We start from the raw sequence: 20,229 nt of genomic DNA, 5'->3' as shown, positions 1-20,229 counted from the left end.
CGAAAGATCCCCGCCACTGAGAACTGCTGCATCGTTGTTAATTATTCGGTGGAGAATCTTGGACGAAGATGCAGGATGAATCAGTGAAAATTAGGTTGCGAAGTGGAAGACAAGTGTCATTATTACAAGAGGCGTTTAATCGGATTTGCCGGTCGAGCAATTCACCTCGACTCGAAAACTGGCAACATCGTTCAATTTGCATAACGATGTAATTTAACGCGTATCTGCTTGGTCACAATTCTTTCTTTTCTCTGTAAACAGATTTAATTTGAGAAAAAAAAGTTTCGTCGATTTCTATTTTCACACGTGATTTTAATGATCTGCAATTATCTATTTTTAAAAGTACTTTCTGTATGAAAAATTTTGCCAATATAATCGTATTTGTGTTTAATTGATTCTAAAATCGATGGATATCAAGTATAGATTCGTATTTATACGTGATTTTTAAATTTAAGCGAAGATTGAAAACGAATAGAGATGAAATTACGTATTATTGACAATATTTTGTAACATAAGTTTCACAAAGATCTACAATTAATTATTTCAACTAAGATAGGAAGCAAAGAAATTAATAAAAAAAATTTCAGATTTCAAAATTTAATCATAATCCCAATATCAGAAGAAATACAATCCATCCTTCGTTTCGAATCGCTTTAAAATCGTTCGTTCCATCAAACGAAGCTTCAAAATCAACGAAAAGAGAGAAAGAAAAAGAACCAACTCTTCGTCGAATTGCGTATATATCCGTCGCAATTAAGTTGGGAAGGAAGTGGCCGATTAGAAACCGGCCATTAAACAAGAAAAGCCACGTCCATGTGTACAAAGAAAAGAAAAAAAAAGATAAGATCGCAACGAAAAAGGGAGGAGAGGGAAAAGAAACTGCGAGGTTGCACGAAAAGGCTCGTTTCTAATAAACTATAACGTTCTACTCGAGATATTAGCATCACGACGACGAGCAACGTCGCGACACCGGGTGTCGGCGGTTTCCACGATGGGGCGACAAAAGAGCAGCCACCCTTTCAACCCCTCTCTCTCTCTTTCTCTCTTTCTCTCGTCTTTTTTTCCACCGTTAGGTCTCGCTCTTTTTCACCGCTATTCCAGAAGTACCTCAGGTAAGCTCATTGCCGCTGCTTACAAAGCTTACCATCCCTCGTCATCGTCATCTTCTCTTTTCCCTCCATCTTCCTCCTTTCCTTCACTTCCTGCGCTCCGTCTTTTTTCACCCTTTTGCCTGCTTTTTTTTTTGGAAAACTCGACGAGCGGTATCGCGAAGGTTTCCTCGGATTTTTTTTTTTTTTCTTCTTCTGGTTTTGTTTTATTTTCGTTTGGCAGCTAGGCTCTTTTTCTTATTTCTTTATTCTGGGGATGCTCGAATTTTTTTTTTTTTCTACGGTATTAAGATGATTGAGGTATTTCAGGGAGATTAGATCGCTTAGAATAGGGATGGGTTGTAATTATTGTGACGAGGGAATATAAAAATTTACGAAAATTGTGTGATTAGAGATGGATATTCAAATGATTGTGTATAATTTGATCATTCGAAATTTTCTACATCTATTCAAAATTTTGTTGGGAATTGAGAAGATTTAAAACGGGAGAATAATTAGAGAATAATTAATTAAAATCACGATATTTAAACTGGTGATTCAAACTGTTTAACTGTTTAATTTTTCTTTCGACGTTACTTGGAATTTTTTTTCTTTTTTACTTAATTTTCAAGAAAATTTACTTGAACAACGTTTCGTATAATTCCTCGGGAAATTTATGTATTTAAAAGAAATTTTTTCCACGCGAACGTATTCGAGAGAGACTTTCCACCGTGTGCAAAAGTTGCTGATTATTACTCGCACCTCGACCTGGGAACTGCATAAATCTGTCCTCGAAAAGGTAGTTAGTGCAATTAGAGGCACGCGAGCGGTTCTTTGCAAATTTCCACGATGAGCACATAGCACCCTTGCAGCGATGAGCTCTGCAATTTTGCATAGAGCGAATGTTCATATACTTTTAAAAATCTCCGCCTATTGTCCATTTTGTACATTGTTCAAAGTATGTTTCTCTGCATGATGAAGTACCAACAACGATAATAACGTGGGATTAAAAAAGAAGAAGAGATTATCTTTTTGATAAATATTTCATATTTTTTTTTTTTTAATAACTTTATTTAAATTTCTAAAGTTTTACGGTACATATCGGTCAAAAGACGCTTAAGAAACATTATATCATAATTTTTAATGTTTAATTCTTGACGGAGAATTGTAATAATAACAGTAAACAATAATAATAATATCTAACACAGAAGTATTTCAATTTTTAAATATTTATTTCTCTTGTTTAATTTTTGTATTAGCATCAAGAGTTCAATGAAATGTAACTAACGTAGATTTTTTTTAAAAAACCTTCAGCCTTCGAAATTTTATATTTTTTCACACTCGATAACATCCCATATTTTGAATTTTGAACGAGAAATATCCAATATCTAAATACACTCGCAATTTTTTTCAAATAATTTCCAATAAAATTCAATTAATTTTCGCACAATTTTTTTCACTCCTCGTGACAATCACTCTTGTTTTATACCATCTATTTAACTTGCCCAAAAAAAAAAAGATTTTTTTTTCCCAATCCAGGATCCTCGATTATTAATCGAACAATTTCCAAAGCGGAAAAATTCGTCGAGCCTGATTAAATTTTTAATCATTTTCGAAATTCAAACAAAAATTCTCTGACGATAGTTTCTTTTTTTTTTCTATTTTTCTCGGCGCAATTTCGAGCGCCCTCCCGAAAATTCGCCGAGATGGGGAGGAGGAGCCAGCAGCGCTTTCCCTAGCGCGACGAGATCTGCCGCGCGCATTCATTCGTGCTCTTAAATCTTCAGCGAAATATGCACAACAATAGCGGCGATAATAAATTCACGCGAGGACATTAATTAGCGAACGCGTTGCGTGGAGATAAAAGTCGCGTTTTATCGAAATGGTCGTTTGAAAAAAAGGGAGGGAAAAAAAAGAACGCGAAACGTATTTTCACGTGCTCGGGAACATTTTTATTTGGGTGGAAATGGAGGTTTGGCGGTGGATAAATATCAAGAAAGAGATAATCTTGTTCGACCTATTGAATCGAACTCGAAAATGCGAAATAAATTGGATTTTTGCACGTACTATTATTTGTCAAAGGTGTACAAAGGTACAAAGGTGAAAGAATATTTTTTTTTTTTTTTTTTTGGAGCGAAATGTCGATGAACAGTGTTTTTAATCTTGAAATTTTGTAATTAAAAGTTTTTTAAATTAAATTTTAATAAAGCATTATGCATGAGACAATTTTTTTTCATTGAAATTTTTTATTAGTTTTTGAAAGTGTTATTTTGTAGAGTGTGAGATTTAATATTTTGAATTGCATATATTTTATTATTGATTTGGTATTCTAATTGGAATGGCGTATTGTCTTGGAGATTTAGCCAACTTTCCGTATGTAACGTTATATATTTGCCGAAACTGTTCAAGCTTTGAGCAATTGGCAGCTGTTTGAGTTTCCAAAGTAGTTTATTTCCGATTATGTGCAAGATACCGACACGATTATAAATTCTATTTATTAGTTCTATCAACTTTCATAATATTGATCTGTGATTTTACAAAATCGAAAATCATTCGAATATTTCATATTTAAAATTAATGATCGAGAATATCAAATTATTATGCATATATAACATGCAAAAGATTACATTATTCTACAAATTTCTGAAAATAAACGTGATAAATTATATTTTTCAAATTGTGTTAAAATTTTTTAGAATTTTTCCTCTTTTGCATTTTATTATAATAAAAGCAGTTTTCAATAGTAATCTTATCCTTTATTTTACCACAATATTACACGAATCTTATTATCCTTTTACTATTGTTTCATGGAAAATATCAAAATACATAGGAATTTTATATTAAAAAGCTAATTAACTATTAAAGAAATTATATACGATATTAGATAGAATCGTAAATTTGAGATAATTGTAAATTTCAAATTTATTTTTAAAAAAAAAACTCGTGTTGTCGAAACAAGTCTCGATTCCTATTACTCCTCGATCGAAATTTAACCAAATAAAAATTCATTTTCCTCATCCCGTGGAAAAAATAATTGTATTTCGTTTCGACATCGATGAAATCCTCCATGTTAATTCTTATCTATTCTCCCAATACAATTGAAAACATTTGTCTCTTACGATGTTATCTATAGTTTCGACATTTAATTTCAGCGCTGAGATAAATTTTACAATTGTTATTCACTCGGTCCAAGATGATCATTGATTGAAATGCAACTGCATCATACTTCTACGATTCTCTGCTTTCATAATCCAGCGTTCGAACATCGGTTAAGCGTGAACGATCCCATAAAAACGCGCATTAAACGTAGATTAAACCGATTTGGCGGGGAGGAGGAAATCTTCCATCACCTCCCTGCGATTTCTTCATCTCGATGGATCTTGCAATTTACATTCGAACATATCGTTCTTATCTTATCGATGCATTAATGGATTTTCCATGCGCATTTTCCTTGCATGTGACGTGTCATCCTCAGATTTTTCCTCTTTATTGAATATTAATTGTTATTATTTTTATCCAAACAGGATCCAACAGGATCGAAATTAATTGTTTCAAAAAAGTAGATTCATATTTGGAAATTATCAAAATAAATCTAAGGGGTGAAAATAATACATTGTAAAGATCAATTTAGAATTTTTATTCAAGTCCTTATTCAAACGATATGCAAAAATTCTCGAAGCTAATGAAAATTGCTTTCAGTATATATCTCGATATCTTTTCTTCTAAAATATCCCATGGACGATAATCGAGATTAAGATGAGCAATCTTCTGCAACAATTGAAAAATTTAATAATATATTTTCTATCTCCAAATTTTACTCTCATCATTTTCATCCTTGTGAAATAGATAAAATTTATTTAAGAATAAATAAATTCTTTGATGATGATATTTAATATTCGAATATTCTAATGTGTCTAAAATTATTATTATTCATTTAAAGGAGAAGGAGAATGAAGAAAAGAAAATTATATTGTGAATATAATTTTTGAAAATTCACTATTATTTCAATTTATCAATTAGAACAATAAAAGAACAAAATTATTTATCTATTATTATATATATATAGAAATACATTCAATAAATTTCACTTTGATTTATTTTGTTAATTATTCAAGCATATAATACAGCGTATTACTGGTATATCGTTGACGTATCAATAATCGCGCGGTATTATACCGACTAAATTACTTAAATAAATTAATTCGTACTTTATTCCGTGAAATTAATTCGTTCATTTCAGGGCGAATGTTGTTTAATTGTTTATCTCGTAACTCTATTGTTAAAACGCATTCCTACGATTTTGCCGCGATACACGATAACAACGTTATTTTTCATCCCTCGATTTCTCGTCGTACGATCTTTTGTTCTATTTTTTTCTTTCTTTCTTTCTTTCTTTCTTTTTTTTTCCTCTCCAACAACCCGGTATTTGTTTATGCCCATGTCACAATTTGCCCTTAACAAAAGGGCCACCAATGAAATAAAATGATCCTTTGTCCATCAGAGAAATACGAATCAGTGACGAAATCGAAAAGTGAGGATGGAAATTCATATTCCTTTATTTCATTCCGATTCGAAATGGTGCACGTACACGTTCCACCGACTGATTTCCAATTCCAATTTTTCATCATTTCACTTTTCGATCTCGACGACCAATTAAATTCATCTGACGCTTGTTTAAACAAAATAAACTTTGCCGCGCGCATTTCCTGCCTGTCCCCCCCCCCCCCCACGTGTTTTTACGATCGGGTTTTAATCGATATGTAAATATCTGAGATATTTTTTTCCGCGAAATTTCAGTTCGATCGAACTTTATTTATAATTCTTGAATGTTTTAAATTAGAATCGTTTGTGTAAAGTATTTCTTTTTTTTTTCTTATTGTTCAAATTGAAAAATTCACAATAATTCCAAACATCCACAATTTCGTGATTATATAAAATATGATAATAGAGATATAGAACTAAAGAAAATTTAGCAAATTTAAATGAAAATTTCTAATTCTGTTCATGGAGATCCAATAAAACACTAATATTTTTCCCATTATATTGTTTTAAATGTTTAAAATTTAATGATACAAAGTTCTTGTTTTAAATATTAAAATTACAAAATAAAATATCATTATATTAAAATACGTACGATACGAAAAAGTTTATAAGATAAATTCTTTTTTTTATAATCCTACTATTAAATAGCCACTTTTTCCATCTCTCTCAAAAAATTTATCAAACCATCTTGAAATTAATCGCCTCTTAAAATAAAATACAACTTCCAATCCAAGTAATTCGACAAAACTTCGAATCGAAAATCAATAATTTATTTCTTTCAACTGCAAATCTATGCAAAAGATGAATTAAATCGATTCGCGACTTACGATTACTTTTTCTTTTTTTTTTTTCTTCTTTCGGACGCTACGCGTATCTTCATAACGCGTCACGAGTCACGGCAATAAATCCAACGAGATCTTTTTATCAGATCAGCTTTTTGTCGGATATCAGAACGTCCCCCATACGCGGGTATCGAGCGATTATTCGTGTAATCGCGAGTCCCGCGATACCATCCTCCTCCTCTTCGGCCACGATGATAAACGAGGGGAACATCTTGGCAACGTTCGATCGATGAACACGTATTCTCTCTTAACCCCTTCTCCCGTCTATCCTGAGAGATATCCAGAAAAGGGGATGTCGCTCGTTCAAAAGCTTTCGACTAGATATCTTCCCGAATGTTTGTTCCTCCCCTTCCCTCTGATATTTGCCGTAATATTTCGGATACAGACAGAATTTGATAAAAAGGATTTTGGAAAGATTTTGGTGAGATTCTTTTCTATTTCTTTCTTTTCGCTTGGCGTATATGATTTTTTACGTAAACTTTTTTAAAGAACGTTGATTAAAGTCTGTAATATCTTTTGTAATTGATGACACTTATTCAATATAGTATTAATTTTTCTTTTTTCCTCATTTCTGAGAATTTATTGATGGATAATTTATATGGTTTTTATGATGGTGATATTAAAATTTAAAATTTGAGTCAAGAAATATTTAAAAGTTTAGAAAAATTCATTTTGGATTAATTTATCTAAATAATGTAAATATAATTCTATATGTAATTGTCTTACAAATTTTTTTCCATAAATTTATCTTCATTTTTATATTTTCGAACAACAATAATTCAACGTTGGAACGACTCGTTTGACCAATAGCAGACAAAAAATCAAAAAATCATATTTACAATCCGATTTTATCAAAGATTAAAGGATTATACAGTTTTTAAATTTAAATTTAAAAAAAAAAAAAGTAAATAACAGTACAATAGCTTATCGACAAATTAACCAGGACAATGTTTCGTGATACCGAACAATATACGAGGAAATATCAGTGCGCAAAAATTGTGGTATTATAACGGAACACGTTGAAATTCAAAGCGAAAATCGATATCCACAACCCCCCTCGATGGTGGAACGGGCGCGAATCATATGTCCGTTATTCTTGCACGAATTTGATGCATCAACGGTGACTAGACACATTCTTCTTTCTGTTCGCTCGAAGTCATTGAACTGTTGCCTGATAGGACCTTTTTGCTTGTCATAGTAAAATTGATGAATATTAAAAAAAAAGAAAAAAGAAAGAAAGAAAAGGGGGTGGGGAAAAAAAGAAGAAGGCAAAAACGGAAAAAAGCGTGGAGAAAAACTGGGAGATTCGAAATCGTGTGTGAAAATGGCATTTAAAGAATTTAGCGTGATTACACGGTTTTTTAGAAGAATTTTAAAGAAAAAAATATACTCGCTTCAAAAATTTCTCTTAAAATTTTAGACAAATTTTATTTTATCGTTCATTTTTCATTTAACACATTTCTTCCTTCCATTTTATTCCTTTTTAATGAGAACAGTTGTCATCTCTAAATTGTACAAAATAGATTCGAACATTTTAGAAAAATATATCTTTTGCTCGAATAAAAAAAAAGCGAGAGACTCTTCCTTTAATCATCGTAGATATCAAAAAACTATTTAACAATTTATATCGATCCTTTTAATCCTATATACATGTATAAACCGAAAATTTCATACATATATATTGGAAATACAATTTTAAACGATTTAATAACCGGCGCATGTTTCAGCGCAAGTTTATCCTCTCGTTCACTCCGTTTCGGCGACAATTTCGCTCGCACATAATTACCAGCTCGGTCATTATAAATGCACAGCGCCGAGGAAACATTCGCGTGCTAATCAGAAAGTAGGTCGAACTGAATCCCCAGGATAGCTGAACGCTCGCTGCTTATACACCACGCGATTTCCTCGCGATATGAATAATTTATCGGCAACGGATATCGGGATAATAGCCTCTAAAATTGACACAGGCTGGGAAACGGCGTTTAGCGACTATTTGACGCGCCTCGTATCCCGACTTCTCATCTTTTCTATCCTAACCTAAAAGAACATCTCGTCCAACTACATCGTTGTTGTAGCGATAATAAATTAAATGTACGTGAATCGTATAAATTTTCCTAGAGAGTTAATTATTTATTTACGTATACAGGTAATTGCTGATTATGGAATTTTTATTTATCTCGAATATAAAATTTCTTTTACCAAACTTCGATTTAAGGAAACGAGAAATCTGTTCTTTGAATGTGATAATAAAGTACAAATTATTTATAAATTATTTGTACATGGAACATTTGTTTTTATTCAAAGGGAGGAGTATTATAGTAAGAGAAATTTGTTTTGATATTAAGGAACGGAATGATGGAACGTAAGCTAATGAAGAAATATATTTTCATTTGCAGAGGCACGGGCCAGAATAAACGGGCAAACGGATATTTACGTGAAAACCGGCAGTCTTCTCACTCTCACCTGCCTAATGTCTCAAGGGCCTCACGACCTTGGCACAGTGGCTTGGTACCGTGGTAGCCAGCCAGTAGTTACGTCGCCTCATTCGGAGAACGACGTGAACGGCGAGCCTCGTATCACGGTGGAAACAGAGTGGAGCGATGCCCTCACGTCAAGGTAAGCTTATTTTTTCTTCTTACGATTATTAATAATATTATCGAGGAGAGTATATTTTTAAGAAATATAAAAAGATAGGAATCGATTAAAAATATTTAGAAAAAAATGTATTGAACAGAAGGAGGAAATTTGTAATGATTTAGAAATAATGAAATTTTTTAATCCTGTTGATTGAAGTGTTGTTAATTAAATCAGGAAACGATACCATTTATAAAATCTCTATCTCCTGAAACAGTTCAAAAATTAATTATCGATCAACGTGTTATCAAGATCGAGGGCAGGTTCCAATCTGAAAGCTAGACAACCATACACAACGTATATTGGCTACATTAAACCAAATCCCTGTCCATACATTCGAAATTACTTATCGAAACTACAGTTATTATTCAACGCACTAATGCACGGGACACGTAATCTGATCATCTGAGCCAATTCTCGAAAAATGTGTATACACATTATTCATCGTGCTAGATATAAATTTATTTAATTTATTAGATAGATATTAAAATTGAAAAAAAGAAGAAGAAATATCAATCGAGACATTATTTCGATGATTTCTCGATGATAAATAATTTTAAGTGATTGGTCAATTTGAAATTTTATTCTATCGATGATACATACATATATATTTGTCGAATATTTAATATCGCGAGGATTATACACAACTTTACGTTTATTCGACCAGTTTTCGTGCCAGTTATTATCGAAATTTGAATTTGGAAATTTCACACGGTTATATTTGAGATTGATTGTACGTACACAGTTACGTACACATTTGAAGATATTACCACCACAACAGCGTACGCCTGTGAATTAATAGAATAGAAGTAGAACAATTTGCATTCAATGGAAAATTCAATCTTGACGCTTGCATCCACGATCCACCATCTATCGAAACCTAGAATCCGTAATTAACAAATTATTTCGTGAAACGCATAAATTACAATGAACAATTAATAACGAAAGGCGAAGCAAAATATCTGTATTCGTTTCACGAAATTCGATTTCTATATTCCTCGTGTACGATCATATATCGTGAAACTGAAATCCTTAATTAATAGATTATCCTGTCAAACATATAAATTGCAAATCCATATAATCTCTATCTTTCTATATTAGAAATCTGCACAGTTTACGACATAATAAACAATTTGCCATCGGACAAATTATCTTCAAAAAGAAAAATTTCCATTCTAATTTCTTTAAATAAATTTTCCATAAATAATAGCCTCACTGTTTTTTCACAACACATGCTTATCATTGATAAGAAAATTAAGAGAAGAATTACAGCTACGTTTGAAGATATATAATTCCAAAATTCTTTCCTCAATATTATCTTTTCGAAGCCATCCATCGAACCGATCAATTGCGTTATATATCTCGATGACAATTCCCGATCCAGATATTCCTGTTCCTCTTGCAAAGATGACGCGCCCAATGGCGATTAATTCCTGGTTCTTGAGAGAGATTCTCCGGATCGGGGAGAGGGAGTGGACACGACCCTCGTCGTAAATTCGTCGGTGTGAAACAGCGAGACTGACAATCGTCAATCACGTCCAAAAACAGACGCAGCACTGGTGCAATATTCCCGCGACGCACAAACGGCAGGGCTGACAAGGGCGTAGAAATGCAGAGCATGCCCGATGCGTCTTCACGGTGCATAGGCCGCCTGACAAAGGACTGGCCTGTGTCTCCTCCGTAGTTGGTAGAATATTGTGATGGAATCGTCTGGATAAGGTAAATGGAAGGATGAATTAATCTTGAATTTGATACTTGGGAAAGGAAAAGGTACTCGAACATCGTTAAGTTTGAATTGAAACTTTGATCAAAAGTATTTGAATAATGAAAAAATTATGTAGGAGTCTCTTGTGATGTTTTGTTTTGAGAGAAAGAAAAAGATCTTGTATTGAATATTAAGAGAAAGAAGGATCTTTTAAAAGGAAATATAAATCAAATAGATTTTTTAGAAAAGAAAGTTAAATTTTGAAACTTAAGTTTATAATTTCAATCGTAATAGACAAGCTATATGTAGTATATGTAACTATTTATCCATGTATCAGCACATTTTTCCTTTCTATTTTCCTGTCTCTTTCATTTGATTCAGACATTTCTAGGAGATATTCAGGCACGTTGGAAATCTCGAGTGGCTGATGCACTTTTCATTCATAGCAACAAAGTAAAGCACTCGGTCCAAATATCCTTGTTTCTCGCCTCCAACCTTCTGCACAGTGTTTCATCCATAAACTACAATCCAAACTTGAATGTAGGATTTAAAGAGTGTACAATTTTCTTGTTTCCAGTTATTGAAGATCCATGAATAATTATATCAGTGTTTCTTATACATCCCTTAACGAAATATCTTCCTATCTAAATTTGTTATCAGAATCTCAAAGGCTTGGTCAAATTGTTAATTATAAGAAGGAAAAGAAACATTAAGGCTCTTTCATAAATTCAGTGTTCAGGTGCATTGGCTTCGAACCGTTACACCGTTGCATATCCCTTAAACGATCGTCATTACCCTCAGGGGTGCAATACGTTACCGTGCCGTACGATGAAACTAACTGCTAAAATAACGGCGAATAAATGATTAATCAATAATCTATCGAGACAAAGTTGTCAGAACTTCTTTACGAGTCCTATTGTCCTACGACTGGTGCATCTGACGTGGAATTATTTCCATCGATTCGGAAATTTATTGGGACAACGTTTCGACCGATTTCGATCGTTCCAGAAAGACGATTCTCGTTATTATTTTCACCTTATTTCCGATTTATTGAGATGGAAATCATCGTCAGGAAAGTTTTCGAATCGTAATTCGATCCTCGAATTGATTTACAATCCAATTTTCACATCGTAAGGATAATTTACAGACGAATCTTTTTTTATCTACGTATTTGTGAGATAACTTCATTTCGTTAGAAAACTTGAGAATAATAATTTTTACATATTTTCAGATAAAATAATATCTGTTCTTTAGATCTTAATAATTGGATAATCAATGCAGATTCATCAAAGATTAATAATTAATCGTATATCTTGCAATAAATTCATGCATTGTGAAAATACAGAAAATGTTATTATTTTTCAAATTGAAATTTGGAAAATTGTATTAAATACAAAATGGCATTCAATACAATCTTGTAATTAAATTTTCAAGAAATGAATAGTAAACGTCGACATCTCAAGATTTCCAATCGTCATTAGTTGGAAGGAAATACAAAAATACGAAAATGCTTTTCGTGACTGAAACTGTATCCCTCCCAAGGGGACTATTTATTTTACTTAGAACCGACACGTTGCGCTCCCCCAACGTCAATGTGTACCAAACATTATGTTGCACCAGAGAAGAGAAGTATTTCGGGTTATTATCACGAGGTTGAAAAGAATGATGTAGAACCCTATCTCTTGGATAATACGCTTAAGTGAACACGATTGCGAGATTTATTTTACGACGCTTGTCTAAGATACCTGATATATAACCACTGTTTCTGAAAATGGTCATAGTGCGCGAGAAGAGATTTATATCTCTGGTTGCTTTTGGATAAAGGGTCGTTGAGAATTCGATGTAACGCATGATTGATTTGATCCTGGAAAATGGATTATTGTAATAAAATAGAAGAATCAATGCTTCTTGAACTTTATAAAAATCAGCAAACTGGCTATTAAAGTTGAAAGCTAAATTAGAAACAATTGTATGAAAAATGAGAGAAAAATTGAGAATATATTTTATTCTCTTATATTTTGATTTAACGTAAAATGTTAAGGTAATTAAAGTAATTTAGAAGAGAGAATAGTTAAATGAAACGTTCAGTCACTATTATCCTATTCAATGATTCATTTTATTAATTGAATTGTTAAACACGATATTTTATTAATAATCAATTTTGTTGGTTATTAATAATTGTAATTAAATGGAAGTAATTCTAACTATATTTACTCGATAAAATGTTTCTCGTTGGAGATATATTTTATTGGTAATCGATTCTCCTTTAATTAAATATAATAAAATATAAAATTGGATGGAGTGTAATGAAAATTAATTTTTGTATCTGTATATTTATTTATAAATAACAGAATTTTTATTTCCAAAAATAAAATATTCTTAGAATATTCAAAATATGTTTGTTCTTCAAAGAGTTTTGTTTAGGGATTAAAATTATAGCAAATTTTGATTTCTGTAATTTTTTTCTAACTCGTTATTTGAAATTTCGAGTGACATACATTTCAAGATTAAAATACAATTTCATATTAAATAATTTAATATTGCAGAAAATTAATTTCCAGATTGTTTAATTAGTCTACGTATAATAAATGTAAATTAAATTTCATACAAATATTTACCACGATGCACAGCCATAAATTTCAACGATAAATGAGAATTTCTTAATATAAATTTCAATCAAGACACCTCGTTTAAAAATACAGACAGTATAATTCAAAATCCCTATATTTATAACTATTACAGAAATAATTGAACACGGTAACTTTAACTTAAGAATTCTATTTCGAAGAAAAAAGGAAAAAAAATTACATTCTAATTCTAATTTCAATTAGAATCGTTATTAAAGATAATTAAATACAAAAATTTCAACAAGAAATCAAGAACGAAGGAGAGAAAAAAATCGCATAATTGTAATTAAAAAAAAAATTTATTGTAAATTATTCTCTTTATCAAATCATAAACATTTCTAAATTTATCGTTCGCAGGAACAGAAAAACTATTTATTATATATTTTATCCAACAATTTATTCCTAGATCTAAAGTGTGAAATACTTAGCTACGTGGCTTTTTAATAGTAATTACGGTAATTCGTATTAATGAATTACTATGAAGTAATTAAAGTTTCGATTGATGAACGCCCGGTTAAATTGAATCACGGAACGCTTGTATTTTTCCCCCTTCTCTCCCCCCCTCTTTTAAACGATAGAGCGGTGAAGAGAGAATTCATGATACCGCAAGTGGTATTAACCGGCAATTAATAGCCGTTAGATCATCGTTGCTTCATTATTAATTTCGACGTGAATTATTTCATATATATATATATACCCTTATACCGGAACCGCGTATCGATAACCACTCGCGAAATTAAAGCCATTTCTATCATTCGCGGCCAATTGTTAGGCCAAATTTATGCGTCTGACGTGTTTTCGCGTTTCGGTGGCCCCGCGATTAAATGGGACATGATGACAGTCGAATTATACGACCCTGTTGTTTGCTTGATCCCGACATCGGAGGGGGAGAGATTGGGGTTATTTTGAGGAAATGGCGGTAATAATTTCATATTTCGCGGATATCGATTATTCCCGTCCAAAGATGACAGCCACTTATTTATATTTGACGTTCAATATCTAAAAATTTCGAAGTTGATATATATCTATGTGTGTATATAGAAAAGAGATATTTTTTTTCAAGATTCAATGTTATAATAATAACTATAAAAGAATTCTGATATTTTATTTTTATTTCTTCCTGGAAATACAATCAATTCTTAAACATTATTTTTTAAATTTTCTATTAAATTGAAGAAAATATTGATTTTTGAGATCAATTATTTACTTTCGAAAAGTTGAACTTATAGATACGTATCTTTGGATAGAAGAAAAAAAGTACGCTTTTAATTACGGATAATTAAAAAATTTATAACAGTATGTTTTATGCTCTCGGTCTAATATCGGTTTTTTTTTTTTTGTTATAGATTGAGGATCACCCATGCAAAGCTAAGCGACTCTGGAAACTACAGTTGCGTGCCCACTGTGGCGGAGAGAGCCAGCGTCAACGTGCATGTTATTAATGGTGAGTTATATATATATATAGATATAAATTGCATGCCATATTGCTCTTAATACCATAGTATTTTAGACAAGCTTGATTATACAGGATCGATACCTCTGCATTAAAATCATCTCCAATTATATTATCCGTATCACATATATATATATGTATTGTAATATCAAAGCTATTATCACTCACTCATTCATTCCAATAGACTTGGATCGAGTCGAAAAGATATAGATTTTTACATTGAATTTTCGTAAAGCATAGAATTTTCAGATTTAAAATTCCAGGGGATGGATAAATATAAAGCTGATAGTAGGATAGGGACGATCAGATTTTTACTTCTGGTAAAAATTCTTATCCATTTGAGAGAGAATCGGAGCCAGGAATATGTATATATATATATGTATATGTAATTTAAATGAAAAGAATCGATGGAACAATTGGAAGCAATTTTTAAGAGATTGTGTTCGTTTCGAATTTAATCTTGGAAATTGAACAGCTCGTAAGGGAAATACAATTGGATATTTTTTATCGTGGAATATATTGTAAAGATGGCAGAATATGTCAAACGGAATCGAATATCGTAACACCGTATATTAAATTTTTATACAATTCAATTAATTTATCAGATATCTTTCTCGTATACAAATGTTTTCAACAATAGATTTCAATTATAGTGTAATTTTTATTTGAAGAAGAATTGAAGATAGAAACGAAAAATATTAATAATCTTTAGAAGCTTTGTTTTTCCTTCTTCCTTTTTTTATTTTTCAATTGTTAATTAATTCTTCCAGGAGAAAGATATCTCCCTGTTTGTAATGTAAACTATCTCGAAAGCTTCCATCCACTTTCCAACTTTATCCCAATCCTATTGGCCGAATTTTCGTAAGTCAAGGATTGCAAATCGATCGAAAGCGAATCTTTCCAAGATTTCGTTATTCCCTTATGCATTCTTACAATCGGCAACCGAGATCCAATTACGAATTTTCGATTAGCAATATTCTGAGAGCATGGTAATCGCGATGTGATAAACTCGATGGATAAAAATATAAGATAAGAGGGAAATAGGAAAATATTGTTATCGATCGAATTATTTATTTTATTTGAATGGAAGTGGAAAAGGCATGCGATGAAGGGAAAATAAGGGGAGAGAAAGGAAAATAAAGGAAATTATATGAATATATTAATACATTTGTTTTTTAATTTCTTTATTAATATTATTAACATGAGTTTAATAGCGTAATAAATATAATATTCATAGGAATTCGATGCACATGATGTATTCAATTAAGAAATTCCAACCGTGGTACGGTCGGCTCTAAATGTTCAACATACCTTGACTATCTGTTTCAAGGATTTGCTGTTTACATCATTCCGCTTATTTAATTTTAATGTTCGATTTAGAAAAAATTTCATTTAATGAAATAATTAATTTTTGGAATGTTAAATTAATTACCATCATCTCCGTGATCATATTTTGTTTTACTTATCGAGTTAAGAATTTTCTTCGACTCCATTTGGAACTCTCATTAAAAATATTATTAATATTATTAAACATTGAATGATGTGTGTATTTGGAAAATCGTATATTGCGGAAAAATTCAATGTTTATTTTATGAATAAATATGGAACATTTAAAATTTTACGTAAGTAATTTTATTTTTTCTTTAAATAAAATTTATAATTGTCTGTTAAATTCTCATAAACGTTATATTCTTCAAATCTATATCCAATCACCAATTCGACAATTATTATTTTCAATAAAGCATCAAAGCATCGAAAATTTTATGAAATAATTCCATCAAATTCTAATCGAATCTTTCTATCTAAAAATTCGTGTCTTGATGAACACTTTGCATGAAATTACCAAATTCGTGCAGTGAAAGGATTAAATCAATGAATCAAAATTCATTCCCCATTCAAAATCGAATCCAAATGATTTCTATCTTGATTCGAATTTGCTCATCAAGACTGTTTCATCGAAGAAGATATTCGATCTTGTAAATAGGCGAAATTACATGTATAAGGGCAAGATGGTGCACCAGATAATCCAAAGATCTTAGGGTATGTCTCCGGTTTTCTATCGGCCATTATGTCGCTTTTGTCACGCCAGCTGCACCGAAACGTAATTCGATTTCCTTCCTTGATCTTCGATAGAATCTTCCATCTGGAACAAGCTTCTGACCACTGTACTTCCTTTTCTCCTATCCCCCACTTCAACAACCTGACTTCCTCGAGTCGAGCGATATTTCTTTTTGAACATTGATTTTTGTTGAATTGTAATGCAAGGAATGAGATATCAGTCATACGTGCATTGAGCGAGGAATAATAATTGGATTGCGAATATTTATGCGAAAATCTAATGAATAGGAACGGAATATATATTTGGATTGACTTGATGGAAAAAAGAAGATGTTTATCTTCAAATTCCTATACGAAATATCTCTTGGATGATTGAACTGGAATTTTTTAAATTCCTATACGAAAGGAATCTATAGGACGAAGAAAAGCCTCTTTTATTTTTACCATTTTTATTTGGCTGTAACGTCGAACCATTTTCCGAAGCGAGCCATCTGAAATTTGAACGTCTCATTTATGAATCGTGTAAAAACGGACAGATAGGAAAAAGGAAATGAGAAGTGGAAATTCAATTTCGTCTAAGTACAAGTTCCGAATTTTTACGTGATTTTCTCATAAATCGTTGACGATGCAGATATACAAATATACAGGGAATGTGGTGAAATATCGATGATAAAACATTTTATGAGGAAAGGGTTGTAAAATATATGCTATATCACCTCGGTATATATTTTACGCGACAAAATGCAAAATGAAACTTTTACTTTTCGTCAAAAAACGTGGGGAAAAATTTAAAATTTTGTCATTAAAATACACTCGGTATATGGAGAAAAGCGTGCCATTGAAATCGGTTTTTCATTCATCCCGATATCTCGATCCGTTGCCGAGATATAAGGATTCAAAGTGTCCATGGTGTTTAACAATAGTGCAGAAAATATGAATGGTGGCGCCATCTATTGACCTATATATTTCAGAAGCGCGTACTACGTTTTTCCTGGAATCGCGTCTGTCGCTCGTCTGGAGTTTGAGATAGGTCAGTGAAAGGAGGTGCGAGCGAGAGGTCCGAATAAGAGACAAGGAGAGAAATAGCGAACGATTAAAAATTACCCTTTGCTTTGCACGACGATATCTCGGGAACCGGAAGCGATATCGGGATAAATGAAAGAGCGTTTTAAAGGGCAAGGTTCCCCGCTTCCAACGATCGTTCATTGGTTGACCGGAAGTTATTATTTTCGAAGTTATGGCGGTTCAAAGTTTTCCTAATTTTAATAACGTTTAATCAGGTTTAAGGTAAACGAACAGGAATTAGACTTTATTTCACACGATGATATCTCGGGAACCGGAAGTGATATCGAGATAAATGAAAAAGCATTTTAAAGGACAAGGTTCCACGCTTCTAATGATCTTTTATTCGTTGACCGGAAATGGGTATTTTCAGAGTTGCAGCGATTCGAAATATCTTTAATTTTAATAGAGTTTAATCGAGTTTCAAATAGATTATGTGACAATTGCTGGTATTCAGAAGATATTTCTGTCAATTCTTAATTAATACAATCGAATTTTGCAGCAATTTTAGTTTATTTAACGTGCATAATCATGATCAATACAAAGCATTCAAAAATAAAATTTCACGTTTAATAAATCGTAGCGCATATCTTTCAATTTTCAATCACGAAAAATCATGATTAAAGAAATAAACAATTCTTAATAAACCCGTACGTAGCCGTCGATAAACTTATAAAAAATTAAAGGAGATGAAATTCTTCGTTGTTCAACTCGTTCCCTTTTATTATTACTCGGCAAAAACAACGGGTAAATATCATACCTGTTAGAAAATCTTGAACGAAACAACGATTCGTTCAAACTTCGAAAAACAAAAAAACGAAAGAAAGAAAGAAAGAAAGAAAAGAAAAGAAAAGAAAAAATCTGGAAAAATTAGAAATGAAAAATTCATAAACCTGGCCAAAGTTCTCGCCCTCTCGGTTATAGATGCAATAATCATCGACAAAACGTGCCACGAGTTAATTAACTCCTGGCGCACCGTTAATTTCGCGTTGTTCCAACAGCGGAGAACCCTTTAATTACAAACAGCCGTGAAATTCTAGACGATGGATCGATCCCTATCGACGATCGATACCACTGTGATCCACTCTCTCTCTCTCTCTCTCTCTCCCTCCGCCTGTTGCGCCTAGCTCTCGATCCTTCTCCCTCTCCCCCTCTTTTATCTCTCTCGGTATCGCCACGTTTCATCGTTCGAGAGACGAACGAAAATTCAAGCTCGAAAATCGAGTGGAAAACGAGCTCGAAATTTCCACGGCTTCGACTTTTCCAACGCGCGAAATTGTTATTCCGATGGAAACGTGGGTTATTACGAGACCGGTGGACAATCGGTCCGTGGTTTAATTATGCGATATGCCAGCCGATCATTTTCGATCCTCGCTTCGCCGGCCTATCACGGTTTTCACGTTGCCGCGCCGATTACCGAAATTAACACGGTTGGACTCGATTTAATTGCCGTGTGTGCGAGAGAGAGAGACCCGTTGTCAAGTTTTTAATTCTATTCGATTCTCTTTTTTCTTCTTCCTCTTCTTCTTCTCTCCGCGCGCGTTTTAATCGTTGCGTGGAACATTAAAATTGGCACCTCGAAGTTTCACAATTGTTTTTTAAAATTTTCTCAGTTGTGAATAATTTTGCGATAGCTTTAATATCGACTCGAAATTAATAAAATCACGATTTGGATTCTCTTTGCTTAAACGTATCTCCGTTGAAATGATAAACAGATCCTTTAACACGATATAACGGATAAGGACACATCGTTAATTGAGCCAATCGTGCAACTATCAAACTATCTTGGTTGTGTCATCAGGCCAGGCGTGTGTCTTCTCGGATAAGTTGAGGCATTCTCCGGAGACACGTGACAACAGACGAGTGTAAACTACATTCGTAGCTGTACATTTTAACGCAGGTTAGAGCGATAAGAGAACAACGAAGGAATACGTACACACGTTAACTGATGGAAAGTTTGAGGTTGGAGAAAAATGTCGTTGTTTCGTTCGTGGATAAAACTTGGCGAGGAAAGGCAGAGGAATGATTCAAAGCTATCTCTAATGTTTAATCGTAGTATTTGTTAAGGTAATAATGTTCTTTTTTTCTTCCAAATGTTATGAAAATACAAAAGTACTGCTACATAAATTTTAAACATTGATTTATTATATTTCTAGTCACAATTTTTGTATTAATAATAAATTCGAGTAACATCTTCGTTCAATGAAGATAGAATTTG

The 20,229-nt window shown here is 32.4% G+C and overlaps 1 protein-coding gene across 1 annotated transcript in view; it reads left to right on the top strand.

The window, feature by feature from the left end:
* The window catches only part of LOC410479 (zwei Ig domain protein zig-8), a 401,583-nt gene that overhangs the window by 350,539 nt on the left and 30,815 nt on the right, over positions 1–20,229 (top strand). Inside the window, exons 4-5 of the mRNA XM_026444937.1 lie at positions 8,869–9,088; positions 14,785–14,882. Of these exons, the coding sequence (XP_026300722.1) occupies positions 8,869–9,088; positions 14,785–14,882 (318 nt within the window). The remainder of the gene's footprint in view (positions 1–8,868; positions 9,089–14,784; positions 14,883–20,229) is intronic.

The sequence above is a fragment of the Apis mellifera genome, linkage group LG14 (genome assembly GCF_003254395.2).
Source record: "Apis mellifera strain DH4 linkage group LG14, Amel_HAv3.1, whole genome shotgun sequence".
NCBI classification, from domain to species: domain Eukaryota; kingdom Metazoa; phylum Arthropoda; class Insecta; order Hymenoptera; family Apidae; genus Apis; species Apis mellifera.
Note: the sequence above shows the minus strand (reverse complement) of the source record. Positions and strands in the feature narration are given on the sequence as shown.